Source organism: Buteo buteo, chromosome 18 (genome assembly GCF_964188355.1).
Source record: "Buteo buteo chromosome 18, bButBut1.hap1.1, whole genome shotgun sequence".
NCBI classification, from domain to species: Eukaryota; Metazoa; Chordata; class Aves; order Accipitriformes; family Accipitridae; genus Buteo; species Buteo buteo.
This window is the reverse complement of record NC_134188.1, coordinates 25,931,024-25,955,082: the sequence shown is the minus strand read 5'-3', so window position 1 is coordinate 25,955,082 and position 24,059 is coordinate 25,931,024. Positions and strand designations below refer to the sequence as shown.

The 24,059-nt window shown below is 46.4% G+C and overlaps 1 protein-coding gene across 1 annotated transcript; it reads left to right on the top strand.

Moving 5' to 3' along the window:
• The first annotated feature begins 7,055 nt into the window (after nucleotides 1-7,055).
• Nucleotides 7,056-23,015, top strand: USP35 (ubiquitin specific peptidase 35). Its single transcript, XM_075050446.1, has 10 exons — nucleotides 7,056-7,737; nucleotides 8,808-8,943; nucleotides 12,762-12,891; nucleotides 14,584-14,685; nucleotides 17,553-17,711; nucleotides 18,145-18,338; nucleotides 18,460-18,553; nucleotides 20,107-20,213; nucleotides 20,789-22,004; nucleotides 22,664-23,015. Exons 1-10 carry the CDS (start codon nucleotides 7,056-7,058, stop codon nucleotides 22,832-22,834), a joined length of 2,991 nt encoding a protein of 996 aa, XP_074906547.1. The 3' UTR covers nucleotides 22,835-23,015.
• Nucleotides 23,016-24,059: the final 1,044 nt, after the last annotated feature.

Here is a 24,059-nt window from a genome sequence, read left to right as displayed (position 1 = left end):
GCAATTTTTCCCTGTTATGACTGCAGATGGGTAGAGTCTCAATTCTGTTTCTAAAAGGGTATTTAACTGGATTTTTTCTGTGGTTATTAGCTCTGAGTTTCTGCCCAGATCTCATAAAAATGGACCTGATCCTCTGCTCTGCCATGGCACTTTATTGGGTGTAACTCGGATAGCAGCTGAAGCGAGCAAAGTAAGGTGGATCATGGCCGTTAATATATTTGCAGACCTGGAGAGGTTTGGCTGCTGGCTCTGCCACAACCTATTGCATCTCCTTGAGCAAATGGTTTGATCTGGATGTGCCTCAATATTTCATATTGCTGCAACAGCATGAACGTTATCTGCCATGTCGCTTAAGTGAGATATATATTCCCTTGTGAATATTCCTATAGATATAGTTTGTAAGCCAGTGGGCTTTGTTTCAGTTGAAGCCTCCAGGCATTATTATGGTGCAAATAATATATAAGGGAGACTGAGGCTTTAGAGAATAATGAGTAGCTGGATGTGAAATAATTAAGAAAGGAGTAAAGAAAGAAGCAGCAATTGTGTCATTGGGAGGACTCGAGATGATAGAGACCACAGCATTAAGTCACTGTGAGTGCTTGATGCATACACAGAAGATCATTGAACTGGAATCACATCACTTACATTAATTAAGGTTATTTAGTCAGGAAAACCAGATCTCAGCTAAATAAAGAGTATAACCAGATGTGTAAATTATACTTGATCACGGGGAGGCAGAAGTAGGAGGTACAGTAGCATGGATGAGGACCCAGCAGTGGCCTTTGATGATTTCCAGCTCTGTAGGGAAATTGCAATTTCTTCCTAGTTATATTGAGGGCTTTTTACTTTTTAGCCTTTTAGAAAAATAGTCATAGGGAAGTGATAGGAATGACTGTCTGTGACAGTCCAATACCTGCTGGTCAGGCTGTATCTCTTGGATGTGATAATGATGAGTTGCAGGCTGTGGTTTCCCCTCCTTGGCTGAATGAACAGGCAGGTACTTTGGACAAAGAAAATCCCCTTTGCCTATGAATTAAGGGGACATTTATTCCCTGCAAAAAAATCATTAGGACACAATTACTTTGATGTTCCTGGAAAACAGACCTAGAGAGGTGTGTGACAACAGGGGCTGGTCCTTTTAAGAAGTTGTGTACCAAGTCATGGCAAATTTTGTAGAAATTTTACAGAATACAGTATTTTTTCTGCAGCATTTTGTGCTCTAGCAAGGCACTGTGTGAGCTCCCTTTCATCCTGCAGCAGCTCAGCATGCTGCAGGATTGAGCCCTAATTGCCTAGCTGCCTGGAGGATGCAGCAAGAATAACAGTAATGTCTTGGCTGACATAAAAGAAACCATTTCAGCAGGAGTTAAGGACAATAAAAGGTGAGTCTCGTTTCTGTACTTCCAGATCTCCAGAGAATTCAGGGAAGTAGATCATGATTTCTTCTTGTCCTTTGTAAGTAAAAAACAAATCACTTTATTTATCAGTCTACGGATGGTGGGATTGTTTTCCTCCTTTAGTGGTATTTATCAAACTATATATGATGCCACTGTAGGAAATGTGCTGAATTTATTACCAAGATTTCCTAAAGGAAAGGTACATCTCAAATCTGTGTTTTCAGAGCTTTGTAAGATCTGGGGTGTGGGAACTGATACTGCATTCTGCAAAAATACTGAGGAACCTTTACTGGAAATCTGCTGCTGGCAGGGAGAGGGGAATGAATTGATTTAGAAGTAATTGGATAGACTTCAATTGAAATGAATCCTAATTAAAGAAAAAACACAGGCAGAAGAGAAATATGAGGACACCTCTGAACAGTACAGATTATGAAGATTAGACCCAAACAATGCCCAAGGTGACTTTTCATCCTGAGGCTGAGTTTTGGGGTTTTTTTTGCAGTTTACTTGGTTTGGAGAGTGAAGCTAAGCTGGTCGATGCTGCTCTTTGCTTAAATTCCTTTTCCTTCTCTGGTTTGTAGAGCATGGTTGGGTATCTGTCCTTGCAGGGACACATCTCATGGTCAGCAACACCTGTTGCAAACGTTGATGAAATACTTCATTTTATATGTGGCTTTAGATGGAATTTAAATGTGGAGCCAGGGCTGCTCTCTTTTTACAGCGCCCTTTTTATTTTGAGGGAGCACGGGAGAAAGCACTGTGGACCCTGGTGTGTATTTGTGAATGCAGTGTGTGGTACCTAATGCCATCAACACTTGTTGATCTGCCAGGTGGAACAGAGAGTGTCTTCAGGGCAGTTTTGTAGGTTTGAGCATCTGCCTGACAAGGATGAGATAGGAAGACATCCCTCCCTCTTCCAAAGCACATCTACCTCTGTAGCACATCTTCAAAAAATCAAGAAGGATTATCTGAGAACCTAGTTTTGTCAGCCTCCTTTCAGTTCTTGGGATGATCATTGAGCACATCCTCTTGGAAGCTGTGTCTGGGCGTATGAAGGAGGAGGTGACTGGGAATGACCAGCATTCATTTACCAAGGGTAAATCATGCTTGAGCTACGTGCTGGCCTTTAAGGATGGACCGGTAGATTGGTGGATGAGGGGAGAATAGTGGATGTTGTCTTCTTTGACTTCAGTAAGGCTTTTGAGATGATGTCCTGCAGCATCCTTGTATCAAAGATACAAAAGAAACTGCAGTCTAGATGGGTGGACTGCTAACTGTGTAGGAAACTGGCTGGAACTATCTTGGGACCTTTCCTTTTTTATATTTTTATCAACAACCTGGAGGAGGAGATGAAATTCACCTCATCAAATTTGTGAGTGACACCAAACTTGGCAGAATAGTCAATACGCTTGAGGTCAGGGCTGCCATACAAGAGGACCAGGACAGGCTGGGGCTTACAAGAACCTTGTGGAATTCAACAAGGACAAATGCAAATTCCTGCACTTGGGATGGATTCACCTGGGATGGACTAACCCAGCATGGATTCACCCAGGATGGACTAACCCCTTGCACTGGTGAAGACTGGGGACTGACTGATAGCAGCCCCCAGGTTATCCAGGAGATGGAGCCAGGCTTTTCACAGCAGTGCATGGCAGGTGAATGAGAAAAAACCAGACGTAAATTGAAACAAGAGTTTCCAACTGGAAATAAGGGAAAACTTCCCACTATGAGCTAATTAGGCACTGGCGCAGGTTGCCCAGGGTGCCTGTATGATCTCCATCCTGGGATGTTTTCAAGACCTAAGTGGACAAAGCCCCAACTGAGCAGCTTAGTTTAATTTCAGCTTTGTGCAGGGGTTGGACTAGAGACCTCCCAAGGTCCCTTCCCTCCTGATTCTGTGATTTTACCCATGTTGCTCCTGCCAATTGTTCACCAGGGGAGCAGAACAGTTTTGCCATTTCATGGGATTTTTTCTTTTTCACTGCAAAGCTCATATTGTGTACTTTCTGTTCTGTGTGAGCTACATAACAGATGGAAACCTCAAAGGGGCTTTTCAGATTAATAATTAACACTTTGACCTTCTACAGCATCCTTGTGTGCTCCAGGAACTCACTTCTCTTTACAAGCAGGAATGAGCCAATCCTTCCAACTTTTCTGTGAGTTGTTATTGCCAGTGAGGAAGATGAAGTGCAGAAAGGTTGTTCCACTTCAGGAGCAGTCATTATAGAAGCCTGATTATCTGAATATTTAGTCTCTTTATTCCAGTACTAAACAGAGGAGAGCCAGGAACCAGATCTCCAAGGCAGCATTCGGCTGCCCAGCAATGAAACTGTCCTTCGCTCTCCTGCAGTTCCCTGGGTTATTTATGACACACTTCCAATTTCTACAACAAATGAGACAATGATCTTACAGACAACAGTCTCCTTCACTGCAAATCCTGATTCATCCTCCAGGCAGGTCCTGGGGGAAAAAAAACGTTAATATGAGATCCTTTAAATAATATCTCTCTGAAAGCATCTGGAGCTGTGCTGGGGTTGAATTAGCCATCTTAATTCCTAACCTTTGACATGTGAATGATCTTTTAGTGTAGAATGCTCTTTTAGTGTGGTTTTAAGACTGTAATATTTGTTATTACATATTATAAAGCAACTTGAATGTTGTTTTAATATAGTTCTAACATTGCAATATATATTATAAATGTCTCCTTCTTAGGAGCTCCCTTGCTAGCATCCTCTATCCTGGCTTTGTCTGGCCCACACCCAGAGAGCAGCTTGGTGTACCCTGATACACAGCAGAAACATGGTCTTCTTTGTCCCCTCCTGCTGACACCAGGGTAGTTGGAGAGATGTAGGTGGGACTGTGTTACCTAAAGTCCAACCTTGTACTGTAAAGTCCTTCACTGGTGAGGAGAACATGGACCCTCCACCACAAGGTCAACTCATGTGGTTCTCCCCACGTGTCTTCAAGGTCCTAATGTCAATATGAGACGCTATGACATTTTCTGATGAGGAAGATGGTTTGCCTTTACAGTCTTTAGATATTCTCCATTGTTTGTCTGTTGACGATGGAGGGATTTTGTTTCAGCCTTGTCCTTGCTGCACTATGTCAGACAAGACCTAGTTGCACTCCAGGCAGCAAGGCTGGGGTGACCCATCCTTACATCCCCTTCTGTGATCAGCCTGAGAAAGAACCAAGCCCTTTCAGAAGCTGCAAGTTTATCTCGAAATTCAGATGGCAGTAGACTCTTTGCATTGAAAATTTGGGTGAAGTTTGGCAATGCTAAAGTAGTTAAATCCCAGTCATACAGGGGACAGCAGTGGACAACCATCACCCCCGAGAGAGGCAGCGAGGCCACCCAACACCATGTACACCAGTGGGCTGTGGATTGTTGTAATTTATGGGGTTAGGTCTAAAAGGTCTGTAGCCGTTTTTGACCATCCTGCCTGGGTGGTGTTTCCACACCGCTGTGCCAGGGAAGTAACTACGTAATGGTGAGACACAACCAGTGAATGCTGTAGATCCTCCTGTCTCCTCCTGGTCCCTTATCTATCTGCCAGACATCTGGGGTGTCAGAACTCAGTCTGTGAAGCTGCAGAGAGGAGGTGAAGGGGATACGAGCTTGACGGCAGGTCTGTGCCAACCTTTGTATGGCCAAGGTGACCACTGAGCTACAGCTAGGACAACTGCTCCTCCTGATTTCTGGTCTGTCTGCAAGCCCCATCTGCTCTCCAGGTTGGCTTTTAGCCTTTGCTGTCACTGTGGTACTTTCTGTTTGAGGTGAAAAGACATTACCTGTGGGCTTTTATTCTCTCCTCTTACCTTGTCCTCATTTGTTGCTGGTTTAATGCAGGCTGGTCCCTCAAGAGTCCATTTTATGTCTTCTATCCTGTGAAAATAATGCGATAAGGAGAATTAGCTCTGCCATAGCTTGTTGCAGGGAAGGCACCTGTGGTGTTTGATGGGGAAAAATAAATCCAGCACATGAACAGAGAACTGTATGAGTCAACGGGCAGGGGACAGAAAGGCCAAGGTGATGCCTGGAGAGCCATTGTAGCATAGGCTGCTGTCATTGCTGGATGGGGAGGTGACCATATATGTATCATTTTTTTGCACCCTGTGAGATTATGGGTGAAGCAATGATGGGGAGAGGTGATGTGTGGTCGAACGGGAAGGCTTCCCAACCAAGTAGCTGCGAGCCAGAGCTCGAGGTTTGTATCTGGCATGGGTTTTTCTTCTCCACCAGCAAGCAGCTGTCTACCAGGAGAGAAGACACTCTGGCTCACATACAGGCTTACTCTGGGGATGGATGGTCCTTGGATGGCATCCTCTGAGGTCCCTTCTGGATGTCACCTGTGAAAACCATGCTTGTACATGCCACCTGCGTGCATGTTTTTCATTAATATAACATTACCCGCTTCAAATGCTTTCCAAGTGCTAACGAAGGAAGTTTCAACCAACCCCGCTAGGAATTGCTGCATGTTGTCCTCATTTCACAGATTAGGAAACTGAGGAACAGAAAGGTGGTGATTATTATTCTGGTCAGACACCCATGAACGTGGATGGATCTGTCCTGCCTTGATCCCTCATTTAGGTAATGAAGATGATACATACCTTCCTTCTCCCTCCCGCATGGATTGTTTCAGGCTATAGGCAGGAACGGACGTTCTCCAAACATGTATTTGTGCAGCGCACCGCACTGGGGGGACCCGCGGTGGGTGAGCCTTTATACAGTCCCTGTAATATGTTTTAAGAAATCCTGTCTGTCTAATTTTATCACTCTGTAACGGGGTTTCTTGTGTAGTAGTACATCCAACACCTGGTTATAAATGTTGTTCTGAGTTCTTCCAGGGAAATCCTTAGGGGTTTTTTTAAGCACTCTCTCCTCTAACGCTTTATTGCTGGTGAATTCGGGCCGTGACGAATGGGAAACTTTTCCTGACTCTGCATTTTCTCTCCCTTCTCGCGTTGGTCCTGCATACAAATGCAGCAGGTCCCTGGGGAGCAGCCAAGACTGCACCACTCAGCCGGAGTGGCTGGCAGCACGGCTTAAATGTCAGACGTACACCCCTGCTATTGCACAGAGAGGCTGCAATCCCATCTCTGCTTCCCAGGGCTTTTCTCTCCTTCCCTGAATGCAAAGACAACCATTGGGAGCATCTTCGCCTCTTGAGGACACCTGAGCCAGCAGTCGCCAGTGGAAGACCTTGGCTCCCCTAATTCCCCACGCAGCCCCTCTGTGGTCTGTGGCAGGCTGTCTCCAGTGGGCACTGGATTTTGTGAAACATGGGGTACGATGCTGAGTTGCTGAACCCATAGAGGAGAGGAAGCTCATCCATCCCTAGGGTCAAGTGTAAGATTGCAGTTGGTTGTTTACAAGACAAAAGTGCTCAAATGTGTGATTAGTCTGTTGAAGTTCTGTATTTTTGTGTATTCATTCAGTCTGGGGGCTTTAGTCTCAGTCAAACATCACCAGAGTGGAAAATTTTCTGGATGTCTCCATGAAAAGGGCACAAGAATTATCATCTTCATAGTGGTCCTAGACAGCTCTCAAGCTCTGCTTCTTTGATGTCCTTTGCCAACCTGGGTTTGAAAGCTCAGCAGACGCTGCTTGAACTAATCTGCTGCTCTGTTCCTCTCTTTCAGCAGCTGGGAGCAGAGATGGATAAAATACTGGAAGCCGTGGTGATGTCCTCATACCCCAACAATGTGAAGCAAGGGCTCGTGAGGCGCGTCATTGAGGCAGCAAAGCAGCCCATGGACAGCGAGCAATGCTGGTCTATGCTGGAGCTGTCTACCAAGCTTTATCTCACGGGGGACACCAAGTATAAAAGAGAGATTGGGAAAGAGGTTTTGGAGGTCTACGGCCACTACCACCCTGAGGAATTTGAGGAGTTCTTCAACGTTCGCTTCCTGCTGAGTCTCCTCCAGGAAGGCTATGGACCTCTGGGGAAGAGAAGCCATTACGTACTCGATTATATCCAATTAGGACTGCAGTTTGTCCTGGAAAGCCCATCAGCAAACAGCATCTTCAGCTTATTGAGGATCGAGGTGCTCCGGAAAGTCTGCGAGAGGCCCAGCCCCAAGCAATGCGCGAAGATCAGCAAACTCTTAACCCAACATCCTCAGTGCATTCCCACGGGCAAACACCAGGTCTTGTTTTGTCAGCAGCTGATCCGGTGCATCGGGCAGTTCCAGTGCATCTCCGAGGGGGAAGAGGACATCATGGAGTTTTTGGAGCAGGTGAACAAAGTGAGCGGTCTGCTGCAGAGGATCTGGAGGACTCAGACCTCAGCCATCCTGCCCTCTTTGAAGGAGCTGTTCACTATCATTTCTTCAACAGGTAATTAAAAAAAAAAAAAAGGCTGGGAATGTAAATATTGGCTCTGATGAAGTCAAATTTGATTAGTCTGACATCTTGCATGGTTTTCATCCACTCCAGAAATGCAGCCACAGCTGAAATACAATAAACAAGCATCTCTAAAAGCTACCCAGGGCTTTAAGCTAGGGAAACAATATCCCCTGAAACCACACAGAGTCTGTACACAGGAGTTGTTAACTGGGTTGAAATATTTGCAGCACAAATTTGTGTGTTCAGCACTTTCTGGTATCAGCTGGGCTTAATGGAAAGCACCTTATCTGCAGCTGGTTAGAGTGGGACTTGAAAGCTTTGAGAAATGTCACTCTCTTATGGCTGACTTGATGGGACCCCACAGCCTGCTCCTTACCAGAAACTAGGGACAAAGCTAAGGAGTTATTTCTCACCGATCTAGAGGTAGGAAGCACTAATATCTCTCTGGAGGGTGGTCATACCTTAAGGTGGGACAGAAGATATTTATCCAACTTCTGGGGCCTTTAGGTTATTGCAGAGGGTCTCAGAAGATTTTTGGGGGTACCAATGCTATGAAAGGCTGGACTCTCTACCGGCAGGTGAGCTCCTGCTCCAGCTATTCCTCAGCCCATGAGGAGATGGGTTTTTCAGTGCCCTCTGTATGAAAGCCTCATCCTTTGGAGGGTGCTCCAGGCAGGCAAACCTGCAATTGCATCCCATTGCAGTTATTTATTTGCAGTACTTAGTATAAAGAGAGCACGCAGAGGAAATCTGGGACCTGGGGTTGACCCAAGAACGCTCTTGTGCCTGTGATCTCTTCCTCCCTTTGGGCTGCGTATGGCTTCATGCAACAGCCCATCTGCTATGACCCAACCTCATTACGTGCTACATTGGGATTTGGGAAATTGTCCTCCTAGCGCAGCTAAGTGTGGACTCTGCATTGCTCATTTACACCAGCTGACTATCCGCTCCATTTACGTAGGCAGAAATGATTTGGCTTTTAGAGATGAGAAATGACCTCATGTGCCTGGTTTTCCCGGCGACTAACATCTTCATCGCTGGCGCTCATCCATCTCTTGCAGAGGAGCAGGAAGCGCCATCCAACGCCTTGGCCAGTGTGGTCCAGTTTGTCCCTCTGGAGCTCATGGATGGCGTCATAAGAAACCTAACCAACGATGACAGCATCACTGATGTGCAAATGATGACGGCCATTGGCAGGTAGGAGAAGCTGCATTAGTGAATGTCATTCTCAGTTCGGAGAAAAACCTGCACCAAAGCTGCACTCAGTTCCTTTGCGTGGTTTTATCCCAACCAGTTTGGCTGGTGCTGTCTAGTGAGGAGTGTGGGGGGAAAAAAGGGAATTTCTGGATCCTTCTTTCCAGCCCTGAGGGCGCAGAGAACTAGAATAAAGACTTTTTATTTATTGTTTTTTTTTTTTTGGTTTATATTTCTTTTTTCTTAGAAATAAGTAGTGTTATGGGATGCCCAACATAAGAAATCTTGAAGAGTTTTGATTTTTTCCAGAAGCTGTTGAGAGCCTTTTCTTCACAAAAATCTCCTTTACAGAATTTCATGTTGATTCCCATCTCCCTTCAGAAGGACATCATTGCTTCTTTTTGACTTGCTGGGGAAGGTCATGGTTTTCCCAGAGTCCAGAGCAACCCAAGACAAAAGATTAAGTTATCAGTTCAGTTCTTAACCCTCTTCTCCATCTTTTTCTCCTTCTGGTAACCTGCAGCTGCGAGCTCCAGGCAATAAATCTTCTAAGAGCACCAGTGTCTAAATATAGAGGTTGCAAAGTCAATTACATCATTCCTTAAAACATTCTTTGTCACACAGAAGGATGAGTAAATGATTACTCAGAATTAGCCAAACATTAAGCAAATGCCTGCAAAATGTAATTAAGAACATTTAGGAGAAATGCGGAAGTTTTGGCAGCGTGTTTACAGCAGACGGGTGCCCCAGAAAACTTCACGACTGTCGGCCTTTCGATGAGCGTGTGCTCCATGCCCAGAAAATCAAAGAAAAATGTCCTGGTTGAAAAGATCTTTCCGCTTAGGATCCCTGGCAAACTGGTCACATACAGAAGTCTCTTCCTCCAAAGTTTAGGTTTGGGAGTTGGTAGCAGGGGAATAAACTGGGCGTGGGGTGGAGCTTCTGATCAAGTGTTTAAAGAGCAAATAGTGGTAAAAAAAAGCAAGCCTGGCACCTGCTGGTATAAGTGTACACCACAATCTCCTTTAGAGAGTTTCTTTTAGAGTTTGTCTCTTTTCAGATAGACTCTATCAATGTGCATCCATGACTTCAGAAGTACTCGCTGATTTTTTTTTTTTCTTTTCCTGGGGGTGTATCTGTTTCAAAGAGCCCAGGTCCAGATGAAGAAGGCACCTGCTGTCACACAGCAATGCAGGCACTTGCTACCTCTGGAAATCAGGATCTGAGCTTTTAAAAGTGTAGCATACCAAATCAATGGCTCCTTTGGAAAATTAGGGCCCTGGCTTCAAAAACATTAGTGGATTGTGCATTGTGGAAAGTAAATTAAATTAAAATGTAATTTCTTCCTACTGTAGCAACGCAGGCAGACAGCAGGCAGGACTGTAACTTAGCCACTAGTGCTGGTAAAAAATAGCTTAAAGCGGACAAGGTTATTTTATGCCTGTGTAAAAGAAGATAGGGCGAAGAGGGACCTTTGGATCTCTGGTTCTGTCTCCCTGCTTTATAGGCATTGACATTACAGACCCCTTTCATGAATGTTCAACTACACCCCTCAAAGCAGGAAGGGCTTTTGCTCCCACTGCTCTTCTTTCATAGCTGTTCTACCACTGGGTTGCTTTAATGGTTCAAATCTCTCTTCTGATAGCCAGCCCATACGTATTTCTGGCCATCTTATAGTTCATTTGATCTTATGCCAACATAAATAGCCGAGATAGCCCTTTTGCCTCCCTGGTGTTTATTCCTTCAGTGTATGCAGGCAGAACAGTCCCTTCCCATCTCTGCTTTCCTGTGGCTGTGCTAAACAAGCCAGGTTATTTTAAGCTTTTCTTGCAGGAAGTGTTCTTCATTTCCCTGACCACCTTAACAGGTTTTTTCAACACCTGCTCCCACTTCAGTTCATTGGTCTTGAACACCGATGGTGACCTTTGAGCACCAGGTTCCAGGTGCGGTTCATCACGGCCTTGGACAAGAGCTTGAGGTCATTGTTTTGCCATAGAAAACACCTTTTCTTCTGCACCACAGCATGGTGCTGGTCTTTTCCATGGCTATGGTTACACTGGGAACTTGTAATCACCTGGTGCCTGGCTGGTTGTCTTCAAGCAGATGAGTTATCATCACATAGCTTCCATTTCTTGTGCCTTGCATGCATTTTGAATCAATACATTTCCTCCCAGTTCTGCATTTCTAATCCTCAGGGTCTTCCTCATGATACCTTGATCCTCGTCTTTTGTTGTTTGATGCCTCCCCACTTTGCATCATCAGAGATTTCACCGCCATCTTCAGGATGTTTGTGCTAACATCATTAGATCCTGAAGATTGCAACCTCCTTTCAGATAGCCAGTTAGATATGATCTACTTCTGTCCTTTGACTAGAAATTCATACATCCTGACAAAGCTGACTTTGGCACCTATGGTAACCCCCTGTGACACGCTATCTGTTCTTCCCAGTCATCCCCTCATTGCCTGTCATCATAAAACACCACGCCAAAGTTTATAGAGTCATTAAAACCTACCAGAGTTTAATATTACATGATGGAAATCACCAACGCCTTGTTTGGAGTTCATGAACTCTTCATGTTTCCCTTTCATATCAGCTGTCCTTGCTCTTGTTTCCATTCTCAAACCTTCTATCTGCCTCCTCTTTGTCACCCTGATCAATTCCTTCCTTTTGCTGAAAATGGAGGCAGAGGATGTGTTTAGTTTGGAATTCACATCTAGAGGCCATATCATATCTTTAATCTCTATCACATCCTCCGTATACAGTGATTGCATGGCTTTCCTTATTCTCCTCTGATGCAAATGTCTGTGGAAGCTTTTCTGGTATTTGCTTTATTATCCATCTTGGCTTGACTTTTGGTATTTCTCAACATCCCAACATATTCTGCTCTTCAAGCTTTCTTTACTGACTAGCCTTTTATTTTTCTAGTTCCTCGTAGACTTCACTTATTCCTGCTCTTTGCCTTGTGGTGGTTAGTTATCTGTGTTCCCTTCCTGTACCTTGCACGAGATACAGGCTGATAAGCAAAAGGGACTGACTGGGTAAGATAGCTGGACTGATGTGGGAGACAGAAGATCTGTGATATCTTCAAATCAAAGGTACTGAAATGCTTAGCAAAGTTTGACCCTTGGAGATCCTTAGTTGCTTCCCGTTTTTGTTTAACATTAAATTTAAACAGCAACAGTGTGTCATCACTTAGTCTGAGGTTGGTTTTTTATGAGTGGCTTCTGTAAAGTACTTATTACTTGCAGAAACATGATGACATGTTGGTTGTGTGGCTATAGTTGAAATTTGTTAGCTGGGTCATTCAGGAATATCTGGCTTCTATTAGGGTTACCAGTATTTTTTTTAAAATGTGATTCTGGAAATCAATGTTTCCCACACAGAGAACGAAAAGATCTGAATCTGAGTGTTTTTTCCTTACCAGTAACAATGCAGAGATCATACCAGTGTCACTTGTTTTCTAATGGTGACAATGCGGAGACCTTGATCAACACCTCTTGCAGGTGGTATATAGAACACCATACCAGTGTTAAAAACTTGAACTCAAGTTGACTGAAGTTAGTGGAAGAAATCCCTGCTTTCTTCTATGGACTTGGGTCTGGTCCTCTGATGAACCACAGTGTGATAATGGCATTGGGGTAATTCCATTTCAGGCTCTGTTGTGCTTTGAATAACATGTAAAATGCCTTAGGAAGGGCCCATCTCTTACTTGGTCATCCACTGACTAGACACAAATTTGGAGGAGGTTAAACCCAGAGCTGAGCTTGGCTTTCACAATATGTGCATTAAGTTTACCTTAAAAGTTTGTATTTCATTTCAGGATGATCGACTGGGTGTCCTGGCCCCTGGGAAAGAACATAGACAAGTGGATCATTGCTCTGCTGAAGGGTTTGGCTGCGGTGAAAAAGTTCAGCATCTTGATTGAAGTTACTCTTTCGAAAATTGAAAAGGTCAGTGGGGTCTTTTAAATATGAATGTGAACAACAGACTTCTGCTTGCACCTGAGATGTCTTCTTGCCTTTCAACTGAATGAGGGCGAGAGGTGACTTCAGATGTATAGAAAAGAGCATGCTTTTTTTATAGAAAAGAGCATGTCCCAAGGGGGTTTGGAGGGACCGTTGTGTCCCCGGCACCCTCTGCGAATGCTGCATTGCTGCGTATGGGGTGGTGGGCTGACGCTGGTTTTGCAGCTAGGAACGATGTCCTCCAGAACGACCCACAGTTCTTTAGGTCTTGGTGTGCAGAGGTACTGATATCTTAAAGGTTATGAAATAAAAGAAGCCAAGGATTTTCAAGCCAACCAAACACTATCCTTCCCGAACTATGGAGCTCTTGTAAAACCTGCCTTTGGGAGCGTGACACGCTCTCCTTCAGCTCTGCCTGGATCAGTGCTGGTTGGCACGGGCAAAATACATACCAGTGAGCATGTTAACAGTCCACACTGTCACAGGTCAGTTTTAAAGCCTGTACCCTGGCCTTAGTTCATTTACCAGCGCAGATAAAGCCCCCACTGCCGTTGCCATCACGTGTTTCAGCGGTGAGTACTTGCCGTTCTCTGAAAACCGTGTGACCAAGTGCTGAAATTGGTTGCCACTTCAAAAGCATTTTCCATGCTGTGGTCCTGCTGTTCCCTCCTTCTTATAAGGGGGATAACACCTGGGTGAGCCCGCAGTGGGAGTCACCATAGGAGTTATCAAGACTATAATTATCAGTATTGGAACGTTATCTGCATAAATAACTGCATTTGTCCCTGTGATCCCCCACATGCATTGAGCAGTGGGAGAGCAGCCAAGCATCTCTGGCTTTTCTTTATCTTTCCTTTCATTGTTAATGCATAGGAAAGGGACACAGCCCTTAAAATAACATGTGATTTTTGGGGGGGCCGAGCGCTGAGGCCGTGCTGTCCCTGCAGTTTAGATAAGAATGATTTAATAACTAAAGTAAAATAAAATGTAATACTAACAATAATAAAATATAATAATAATAATAGTGAAAAGGAATATAGTAAAAGATAAACCCCAAGAAAAGACAAGTGATGCACAATGCAATTTCTCACCACCCGCTGACCAATGCCCGAGCAGCGATCTGTGCCTCCTGGCCACCTCCCCCCAGTTTATATACTGAGCATGACGTTCTATGGTATGGAATATCCCTTTGGCTACTTCAGGTCAGCTGTGCTGGCCATGGTCCCTCCCAGCTTCTGGTACACCTGCTGGCAGAGCATGGGAAACTGAAAAATCCTTAACTTAGGATAAGTGCTACTTAGCAACAACTAAAACATCCGTGTGTTATCAACATTATTCACACACTAAATCCAAAACACGCTGTACCAGCTCCTAAGAAGACAATTAACTCTATCCCAGCTGAAACCAGGACACTGTGCCAGGCATTGCAGAAGCCTGCAAGAGTGAAGATAACCCAGGCGGTATTTTTAGGATGCTCTGAGGCCGTGCTCTGGAAAGGAGATGACTCTGGAGACCTGGCTGCAGGCTGCTTCCTTCAACATCCAGCGTGGCGTAGGAACAGCCCAGCAGCCGTGGCAGATGCTCAGTGCCTCTCTTTCCTGCCAGCCCCTTCTCCTGCGTGTTGCAGTGCCATCCTGCCTTCTCATTTGCTTTTTTTTTTTTTTTGTCCCCCACCAGGTCTTCTCCAAGTTGCTGTACCCCATCGTGAGAGAGGGCGCTTTGTCCGTCCTGCAGTACATGCTGCTGAGCTTCCAGCACTCCCACGAGGCATTTCACTTGGTAAGGCTGCGTCCGGCACCCAGATGAGGGCATTGCCCTGAGTGTAATGATGCTGTGGGACAACATGGGTGGGAGGGAACCTAAGGGGCTGAGATATTGGGGAATATTTCCCTCATCTGCTTGATTTCACCGAGTGATGTAAACCAAACCCTGTCCATCCACTTGTAGCCTGTCCTGGCAGCTGCAGGTAGCCTCTCCTGCAGCCCAAACAGCTTTTTGGGCACCACGGAGCCGGCGCTGAGATGCAGAGGCAAGTCCTGAGCCTAAAAGGAGTTGGTTGCCACAGACAGAACAATCACCCTGCGTCAGAAAGTGAGGTGCAGATGAGAAGTCAAGCTTTGCTTTCTCCTCTGATGGTTCCTCCAATTTCTCTTCAGGCTTACCAGCTGGATGGCTCAACTCCAGGGATAAATCAGTATAAAGCTGGTTGGGGCTTGGCGCTTCCAGATTTGAAATGTGTGCAGTGTGTGCATGCTCCACTTTTTTTTTCTGCGGTGCCCCACCAGCTGGAGGAGCGATCTCTATGGGCAAGTGCATCCCCATGGTCCTCTCTCAACTTCAAAGCCCACCAGCCGAGGATGCAGTTAATGCAAATATATCGGATGGCCCGTCAAGCCACACCGAGGGTCTCATCAGCAGCGGCAGTAGTGCTCTTGCAGTCATTTTAACCTGTTTTTTTGCCAGCCCTGCAGGTAGAAGAGGAGGTTCCCCTCTTCCCTGCTCTTGCTCTTAGACCTCTTGCTTATCCCTTGTGCTGAGCCATTTGTACAGCTGAACTGCGTTGTAAAAGGAGCCCAGGTGAAAGCGAACCTGGCAGAAAATCCTGATGGTCAGTATTGCCCAGCTTGGTCTGGGCGTGGGCCAACCACAAACCTGCACTATTGCCTTTGCCTGGAGAAGGAAAGGAGAGGAGGTGGAGGGGTGGCCTGGGACAGGAAAGTGAGTGGGGCTACGCTGACCCTAAGGCTGGTTTGGGATGTAGTTTCACGGGCAGGTTTAGAAGATATGGCCCCACGTTGTTCCCATCCTTTCAGCTGAGGTGTGGTAGATGTTGCCACTCTGGCTTTGGGATGCGTTCGGTGAAACCTTTGCATTGAGAGCGTCTCGGAGTGCTCAGGCAGTGGAGGACAGGGAATATATTCTTAAACAGCCTTTGCTGTTTCCTAAGCAGGTGCCTGACTGTCCTTTGGACTCAGTGGGCCCCATCCCACACGTGACTTCAAATTGTCACCGACATATGAGCACCCGTTACCATTTCTTGAAGTGATAGGTCATCTTTCAAAGCATTGCACAGCATCAGCACAATGGACTGGGAGACTGGATCCGAACACTTCCACTTCATGAATCCTCTGCTGTTAAAAGCAAAAACCACTTTTAGCAGCAGTTGAATCTCCTCTTTTCATTTCCACAGTGATATTTTGTATTTTATCTTGCTGTTGACACTAACGCACGGCTCCGCTTCTCACTGGCGTTGCCCCTGGAATGCTGTAATAAAAAAGCAAAGCTAAAGGCAAAGGCATGCTTGCAGTGATTAACCTGATAAAAGCAGTAATGGAAAATTACTCCTATTAATGTTTGATTTTATACTTTTTCATTAAAGCCCTGACATTTGGCTTTTCACCTAAAATTCACAGAATAAACAGATAAGGCTGGAAAAAAGCAAAGCTAGCCAACATTTTCAACTGATATTTTTTCATTCCTCAGCTGGAGACACTTTAAATGAGCCTGAATTTCTTGAGAAATTCTTTGGTTTCTAAAAATAGGGTCATTCCAATGGATTGTCTTCAGTTGGGCATCCAAATTTTGAAACACTCCAAAAGCTGTAGGTTACTCTTGGCTTGAAGTTTCCATCTGCAGCCCAGCAAGCATAAATTTCCTCCCCTATTTTTTAAAAACAGGGCAAAAACCTGTCTTGCTTCTTATCTTCTTGTGTTTGCCCTGGCACTTTGGAAAGGTTTTGAGAATGGTTCCCATCACAGCTTGGCAAAATATTGATGTGTAAAATGGTACTGAGATTCATTTGCTTCCCCCAAAAAAGCTTCCTGTTGGAAAGAAAATTGTTAAAATCTCCAACACTTTGAGCAGAAAGAAGGAGAGAGAGAAAGAAGAGAGGAAGCCGAAGGCAGGAAGAGAAATGGCTGGACTGGGGATCCTGAGACTTTACTCCAGGATTGTTCTGGGTTAAAAATAACATAGAATATAAATATGAAAAAGGTTGCAAAAGTGCCCAGGGACACTCTAGCACATCTGTGGAGTTGGAAATAGGTTATTAATTCTCTGTGCAGCTGTGGGGTCAGCAGAGGGTGCCCGTGAGCAATGTATCATTTGCATTTGCATCTGCTTGTTAATTTTTAAATTTTCTAGATGAAAGCAAAATAACAAATGTGCTGTTTATATGCCTGTCGCCATCCACCCGACTGTACCAATTCCAGTTTAGTTTATACAGTATAAAATAAAATATAGCACACCAGACAACACTTCTTGTAGGCTAATTCATCTGTCTTGTAGATTTGAATCCCTGCACTTGGCAGTCAGCATATAACGCTCCTTTCCACCGTGGGTGTGTGATTTAGTAGAGATTGATCTGCACAGAGAATGGTATTCACAGCACAGCGAAGCAGCAGCACAAACCTGCAGGTGTCATGCAACATGAAACCCTCTGAGGTCTATAGCATTTGCACTACTAACGTCAACAGAAGAGCTGCTGTTGAGTTCATAGGGTGAAGGATGAAGTCCAGAATGAGACTGAAGTCAACTCCTGTTGACTGTCCTTTCTGCCTGAGAGTGAATTTCATTCCCCTGTGTGTGTGTTAAAGCTCTGCGAGTAATTAGAGCCATTTTTGATGTAATGAATTTTCCTTTTCCAGCTGCTGCCTCACATCCCCAGGCTGGTGGCCTCTCTGAAGAAGGAGGACTCCAACTCTGCCACTAGCTCCCTGGAGCAGCTGGCCGAGCTCATCCACTGCATGTTCTTCCGCTTCTCAGGATTTCCAGATCTCTACGAACCAGTCCTAGAAGCAGTTAAAGTAAGATACGCACCTCTCAGCCATTTTTCTGTTTTCCACGTGGAAATGGCATCTTAGTTTGCAGCCTAGTACAGAGGGACTGTCCTACTAGTAGGGATGTCCTAAACTCAACACCTCGAATTGTGGTACAATAAAGGGCTTAAAATTCTGAGTTTGAGACCCACGTAGGCAAGTTGAGGGAAGATACTTTTCTTATGGTGGGCCTGCAGAAGTCCTGATTGAGCCTGTGGGTTTTAGCTATAGCTTTAATCTTGAATGCCTCTAAAGGACTAATACTAGCAGCTAAACACTTCCTTGCATGGATGCGTGTTCATGTGAAGAGCAGGGGAAAAGAGTTGCATGAACACCTCTAGCAGTGGAGTTTTGCTGTTGCCCATTACTAATTCTTCACATGGAAAGATAACGATTTGTAACACAAATCTCTCTTTCCAAGGCTCTTCCTATTCCAAATGAAGACCGGATTAAACATCTCTTGGGACAAAATGCTTGGACCTCCCAGAAGAACGAGCTGGCCTGCTTCTACCCACGCCTGGCATCCAAATCAGAGACAGGAAAGATTGGGTTAATTAACTTGGGAAACACGTGCTACATGAACAGCATCATACAGTCTCTTTTCATGGCTTCGGAGTGAGTTTTTGCTCCCTTGCTCCCACTCAAGACTGCTCCAGGCGTTGCTCATCATACCGGCGTTGCGTGTCCTGCACTGATTTTCCATCTTATGGTTTGCATCTCTGCTTTTCTTTTGCAGCTTTCGGCATTCAGTGTTGAATTTAACCGAGGGCAACTCCCAGCCCCTGATGACAAAGCTCCAGTGGCTCTTTGCGTTTTTGGAGCACAGTCAGGTAATTATTTCATGTTCTAGTTATTTGTTTGGACTGTCGGCTGCGGAAAGGCTCGTCTCCAAGTTGCTTCCTGCCGACTCCAACGTGCTGATAAGGAGCTGTGGATCGTGGTGGGTTTTTATAACGGGACAGATTTTGTTTATATGAGAGAGGCTAATTTGGGGGTGGAGGAGGCAACTCCTATCACCCGTGAAAGCGAGCTGTGTTCACACCAGGCTGCCTGTCTTCAGCCTGTGGTCTTCCTGGGTTGGACTGATGAAATAACTAATCGTTTTGACAATGAAGTCCCTTCGGTAATAGTTTACATATATGTGGCCAGCTGAAAAGCTTGTTGGTATAAAGCAGAGGTTTTTGTTCCTTGCTACGCAACAAGGAAGAAGACAGGAGCAGCTTGCTTGTCCCCTTGCTTCACAGCAAAGCACAAGCAATCAATGACAATTGCCTTAAAAGTGGTTTTGTTAAAAGAATAATAATAACCCCCTCCCCCTTAGATTTCAGATGCTTTGAATCCTCTGTATGTGAGGGAAAGTAAAATAAAAATAACACCCTTAAATTAATTATGAAAGCTTTCTTGACAAACATGAACTTTAATACGAATGACTCCTGGAGATACAGCTACGTCATATCTAGCTCCTCTCTTGGAAATATAACTTTCTGTCCCTAGAAACACATGATTTTGAAAGTCCAGTGAATTTTCCCTTGGTGTGAAACTAGTCATCTGGGCTTCTCCATTTTCCAAGCCTTGACTGACAGAGCTGGCTTGTTGCATTGTGGTATTATGTCATTACAGATGACTTTTGGAGGAAAAATATAGACAACCTGTTAAATTTAATACTTGGTCATAGAATAGTCTAGTTTTTGATGTCAGGTAAGGGTGTCTGTGATCTGTGATGAGCAAATACAGAAGCATATTTGCTTGTTGTGTAGTTTATGGTTAATATTTTCCTGCCAATTTCCTAATAGCCTTCTAGTTTTTTTCCTTCTTTGGGCTGTTCTTAAACTCACTTCTTTGCCAAACATGGGTCTTTTTCCATGTTAATTAGACAGCAGCTTCCTAACAGCAGAGATTACATTATCCAGTAATGCAGATTACCTCCCTGCAGTGATCAGAATAATGGGTGGAAGTTTAGTGGATTTTTTGCTTTGTTGTTTTTTTTTATGAAAGGATTTGGTGAGAGATCCTGATCAAATTAAATGGAGCATCAAATTAAATTCAGGCTGAATTAAGTAGAAGTCTCTGGGTCAGGCCAATAAAACATTTTAAAATTGAAGGAAGAAATAAACATGTGGATATTCTATAGAAGTATATGTAAAATAATGGCTGAAATTCATCCTTACCGTCCTGGCTTGCAGCAAACCGAGCAAGTCTTCCTGTGCACTGGGATTAGCCTTTGTAGGGGAAAAAAAGGGGACCTTATCAGGCACACGAGCGCATCTTGCTCCCAGTGAAGCAGCCAGAAAGAGCCTCCCCTCCCCTCTCCATCCCCCTATGTGAAGTGAGAACCAAATCCCGAGGGTTAAAGGCACTTCTCCTTCTTCTGTGTTGCTGCCAGCGACCTGCCATCTCACCCGAGAGTTTCCTCTCTGCCTCCTGGCCACCCTGGTTCACCCCCGGTGCTCAGCAGGACTGCTCGGAATATCTCAAGTACTTGCTGGACCGGTACGTGGCAAGCACCGTGATTTCGGAGCCTGGTGACAACGGCATCCCTAGACCCGATGTAATGTTTAATGCTGACCCACGTGCAAACGGGGCAAGCGGCTGGGACCTGGACGAGTTGGGAGAGTGGAGGCTTGGGGTGAAAGATGGTGAGACTGGTCCGGGGCTCCTTGATAAAACCCTGGTTGGGCTGGCTTAGGGGTAAGGTCAGAACTTGAAAATGCCTGCCTTTGCTCTGAAGGCAAAGGGATTTGTACCAAGTTTAGAGATTTGCCTGACAAACCACTCAGCCTCCTCTGTAAAATGTTGATTTTTGCCTTTCTCTTACCTAGAAATCCTGAATCTCTGGTATCCCAGCGATCCCTCTAGAAGCAGGGGGGGTCAATGGCACATGGAAACCTCAGGTTCCCAAATCCTGCCCAACTCCTCCCCACCTTCCTCCCACAGCACCAGACCCCTGGGCACAGACAGGTTAACCTGGATTAGCTCCCTGGAGTGAAGAATAGAAACCCTACTTTAGAAACTACCTCCTGGTATTGTATCACCACATAATGCAGCCTTTTTTTCCCCTGCCAAAGATTACACGAAGAAGAAAAAACTGGAAAAAGGATATACCAGAAACTCAAGGAATCCAGCTTGATGTCTCAGGCGGTGGAGCATCATTACTTAAACAAGACATTGATTGAGAAGATGTTTGGGGGTAAAATGATGACAAAGATCCGCTGCTTGAAGTGTCTGAACGTCTCCTCCCGAGAAGAAGCCTTCACAGACCTGTCCCTGGCTTTTCCCCCACCGGACAGGCACATGCGTGGGAGCACGTCTGTTTTACCGGTGGAAGAAATTGGCCCGCAGTTTATTGAGCCTCCTGAAAACCCAAGCCAGCTTACGGGGTCTCCCTGGATCCAGAGGAAGGCCCCCATGGCCAGAGACCCTCCAGCCCCGCCGATGCCGGTGGAAACGTTGGGTTTCCAGGAGCCAGGAGAAGCGGCAAATCCCTTAAGTGGCAATGCCAGTGGCGTGGATGCAGCCAAAGACCCTCTCTTGGCTTTTGGGGAGCAGGCGTGTGCTCCCAAGGACTCCAGATCCGTACCAGATTTAATCAACTATTTTCTATCCCCGGAGAGACTGACAGCAGAGAATAAATACCACTGTGAGAAATGCGCATCCTTGCAGGATGCCGAGAAGGTGGCGGAGCTGACGGAGGGTCCACACTACCTCATCCTCACGCTGCTGCGGTTCTCCTTCGACCCACGGACTATGAAGAGGAAGAAGATCTTGGACAACGTCTCCATCCCCGTGGTGCTCAAGCTGCCCGTCCTTGTCACCCCGGAGGAAACCGAGGAGGTTTGCCATCGCGGGAAGGACAGGGCTGCCCCGGGAAGTGGCTTCATGTCTGTTGTGTATGACCTCTGCAGCGTGGTGGTACATTCAGGCATCTCCTCCGAGAGTGGCCACTACTACTGCTACTCCAGGGAGTGCACCGACACTGTCCCTCACGGGCAGCCCCGCGATGGGGCACCGAAACTGGCCCCTGACAAGCAGTTGGACTTTGAAATCCAGTGGTACCTCTTCAACGACACCAGAGTTTCCTTCTCCTCCTTCGAATCGGTCAGCAACGTCACCTCTTTCTTCCCCAAGGACACTGCCTACGTCCTCTTCTACAGGCAGCGGCCGGGGAGGCAGAGCTGCCCGCTGCACGAGGCTCTGGCCGAGGCCGGCCGCCTGCACGGCGAACCCTCCCTCCATAAGGACTTGATGGAAGCCATTTCCAAAGATAACATCCTCTACCTGCAGGTAACTCCCGCTGCCGTGCACAGGAGGGGGCGATCCTGCAGCTGCCCAACTCACGGACCACGTTCCCACCCATCTGGGCAGCAGCAGGGTCACGTCTCGCAAATAAATCCGCATGTGCAGATACCCCTGAAGCCAAAACCCTTTTTAGTTTTTAGCACCCAGGCTGCAGTTTCCCGATGAAACCAGGGCGTTGAGGTTGGTGCGAGACGCCTCGTGGCTGTGCTCGGGGTTGACTTGCTGTTGCCCGCCCCAGGCAGCTCTGCCTGAAATTTTCTCCTAAGTACCTGGGAAAGATGGGCGAGCTGGGAATACAAACTCGGATGGATTTCATTCAACCGGTGGGGTTCAATGCTTTCCAAACAGCAGTGTCCCATGCGACATGAGCAGCACCCAGGGGAATTTGAGGGGTCCCTCTTCTCCTAGAGGTGACATGGAAGGGCTGTTTTTTGATCGCTGGAGAGATGCAATGCTTTTCTGTATCCCTCCTGCTGAGCTCTAGAGATGGCCACGTGGCTTTCTCGCCCTGGTTTAATTTGGAGGAGGCTCCCAGGGGCAAACAAACAGGTTCCTGGCTCTTTGGGGAAGGTGGGAGCATCCCCCCACCCACGTCATTTAGCTGCAGATATCCTTGTGTTATTTCTCCCCCTTCCTTCTTCCAGGAACAGGAAAAAGAAGCGAGGAACAGAGCCGCCTACATTTCCGCCTTGCCGAAATCCCCGCTGTGGTGGAGAGACCTTGACAGGGACAAGGATGATGACAGCTCGTCGGGGGGCTGCAGCCCAGCAGCGGGCGGAGGTGGATCCGGCTCCTTTCATGGACTCGTCTTCTAGCCAACAGGTTAAACCAGATAGCCAACGTCCACGGGGCCAACCCAAAGCCAGAGGCTCCTCTTCCTCACCCTGATGACAGCGAGCATCTTGGAGGAGGATTTGGGGAACATTTCAATGGAAAAGGACTCAGGGGCTGATTTGGAGGCGCACGGAGGGTCCCACCGCTTCCTATGCACTTGGTCTTCACGCCTTAATGTAACTAAGCTAACGCGGAGATGAGCAGCTGCCGACAGCTCGGAGAAGTGCCCTTTTGCTTCAGCGTAGCCGTGTCTTGCCTGCTGTGAGCCATGCCTCCAGCCTGGGGAGGGGACGGGGACGGGGACGGGGATGAAGACGGACCCAGCGGGGTCCCAGGGGTGGAGATGTCCCATGCCCATCCCGTCTGCAGCCCTTCCCGTGGCGCTGAGTCGGTTTTGGGGGGACCTCTGCTTGGTTGTTGTGGTTTTTTTTTTTAATGTGGTTTTGAGAACCCACCTTGACACACTTCTAAAGGTAGAAGGCAGCTGAAAAGGCTGAAAAATGCTGAGCAGCCAACGTGGCAATGCTGATCTGGTGGGGCAGTGAGCTTGCAAGCCTGCGTGGTCACAGTGAGCAGTGGCAGGTGGACCAGAGGGTTTTATGCAGCAAAGCACCCAAAAGAGACAGAGGGGCACAAACCCCTCCAGCCAAGAGAGTTTTTGGGGCTCCAGCAAAGCCCTGTTGTGTTACTGGTGACCTCCGGATGCTGTTAGTGTACACAGCAGGCCCAGACACACAGCTGTTTTTCCAGATGTGTCTTTAGGACTTGGTTAGCCTCTTTCTGCTGCTGTCATCTCATGGCTTTCTGGGCTGGATCTGCCCTTTAAAACTCGGGCTTTTGTTTGGGATACCTTGATCTTGAGCAGCAAATGACAGAGCCCCCCTAAACCCACTAGCTATTTTTTTTAAAATGCTGATTTGCCAGGAGAGTAGCCCACCAGATATATTATATCAACCCAATATAAATACATACTATGTAAACCAATGTATTATATAAATCAGTAATGGGTCGGGGGCTGATCTTGGTGGCGGGAGGCCAACCCAAGCCCCAGGCAGCACGTCTAGAGGACCACGGCTCCCTCCCATGTCCCTCCCCAGCCGTTGTCCTTGCCTGCTCCTCCCTTGCGCCTGTAGTAGAGATCTCTAGCTCAAGTGGCAGAGACTTGTGCCTTAGGTCCTGGGTGCAGGGCCTAATCCTGACCGTGGG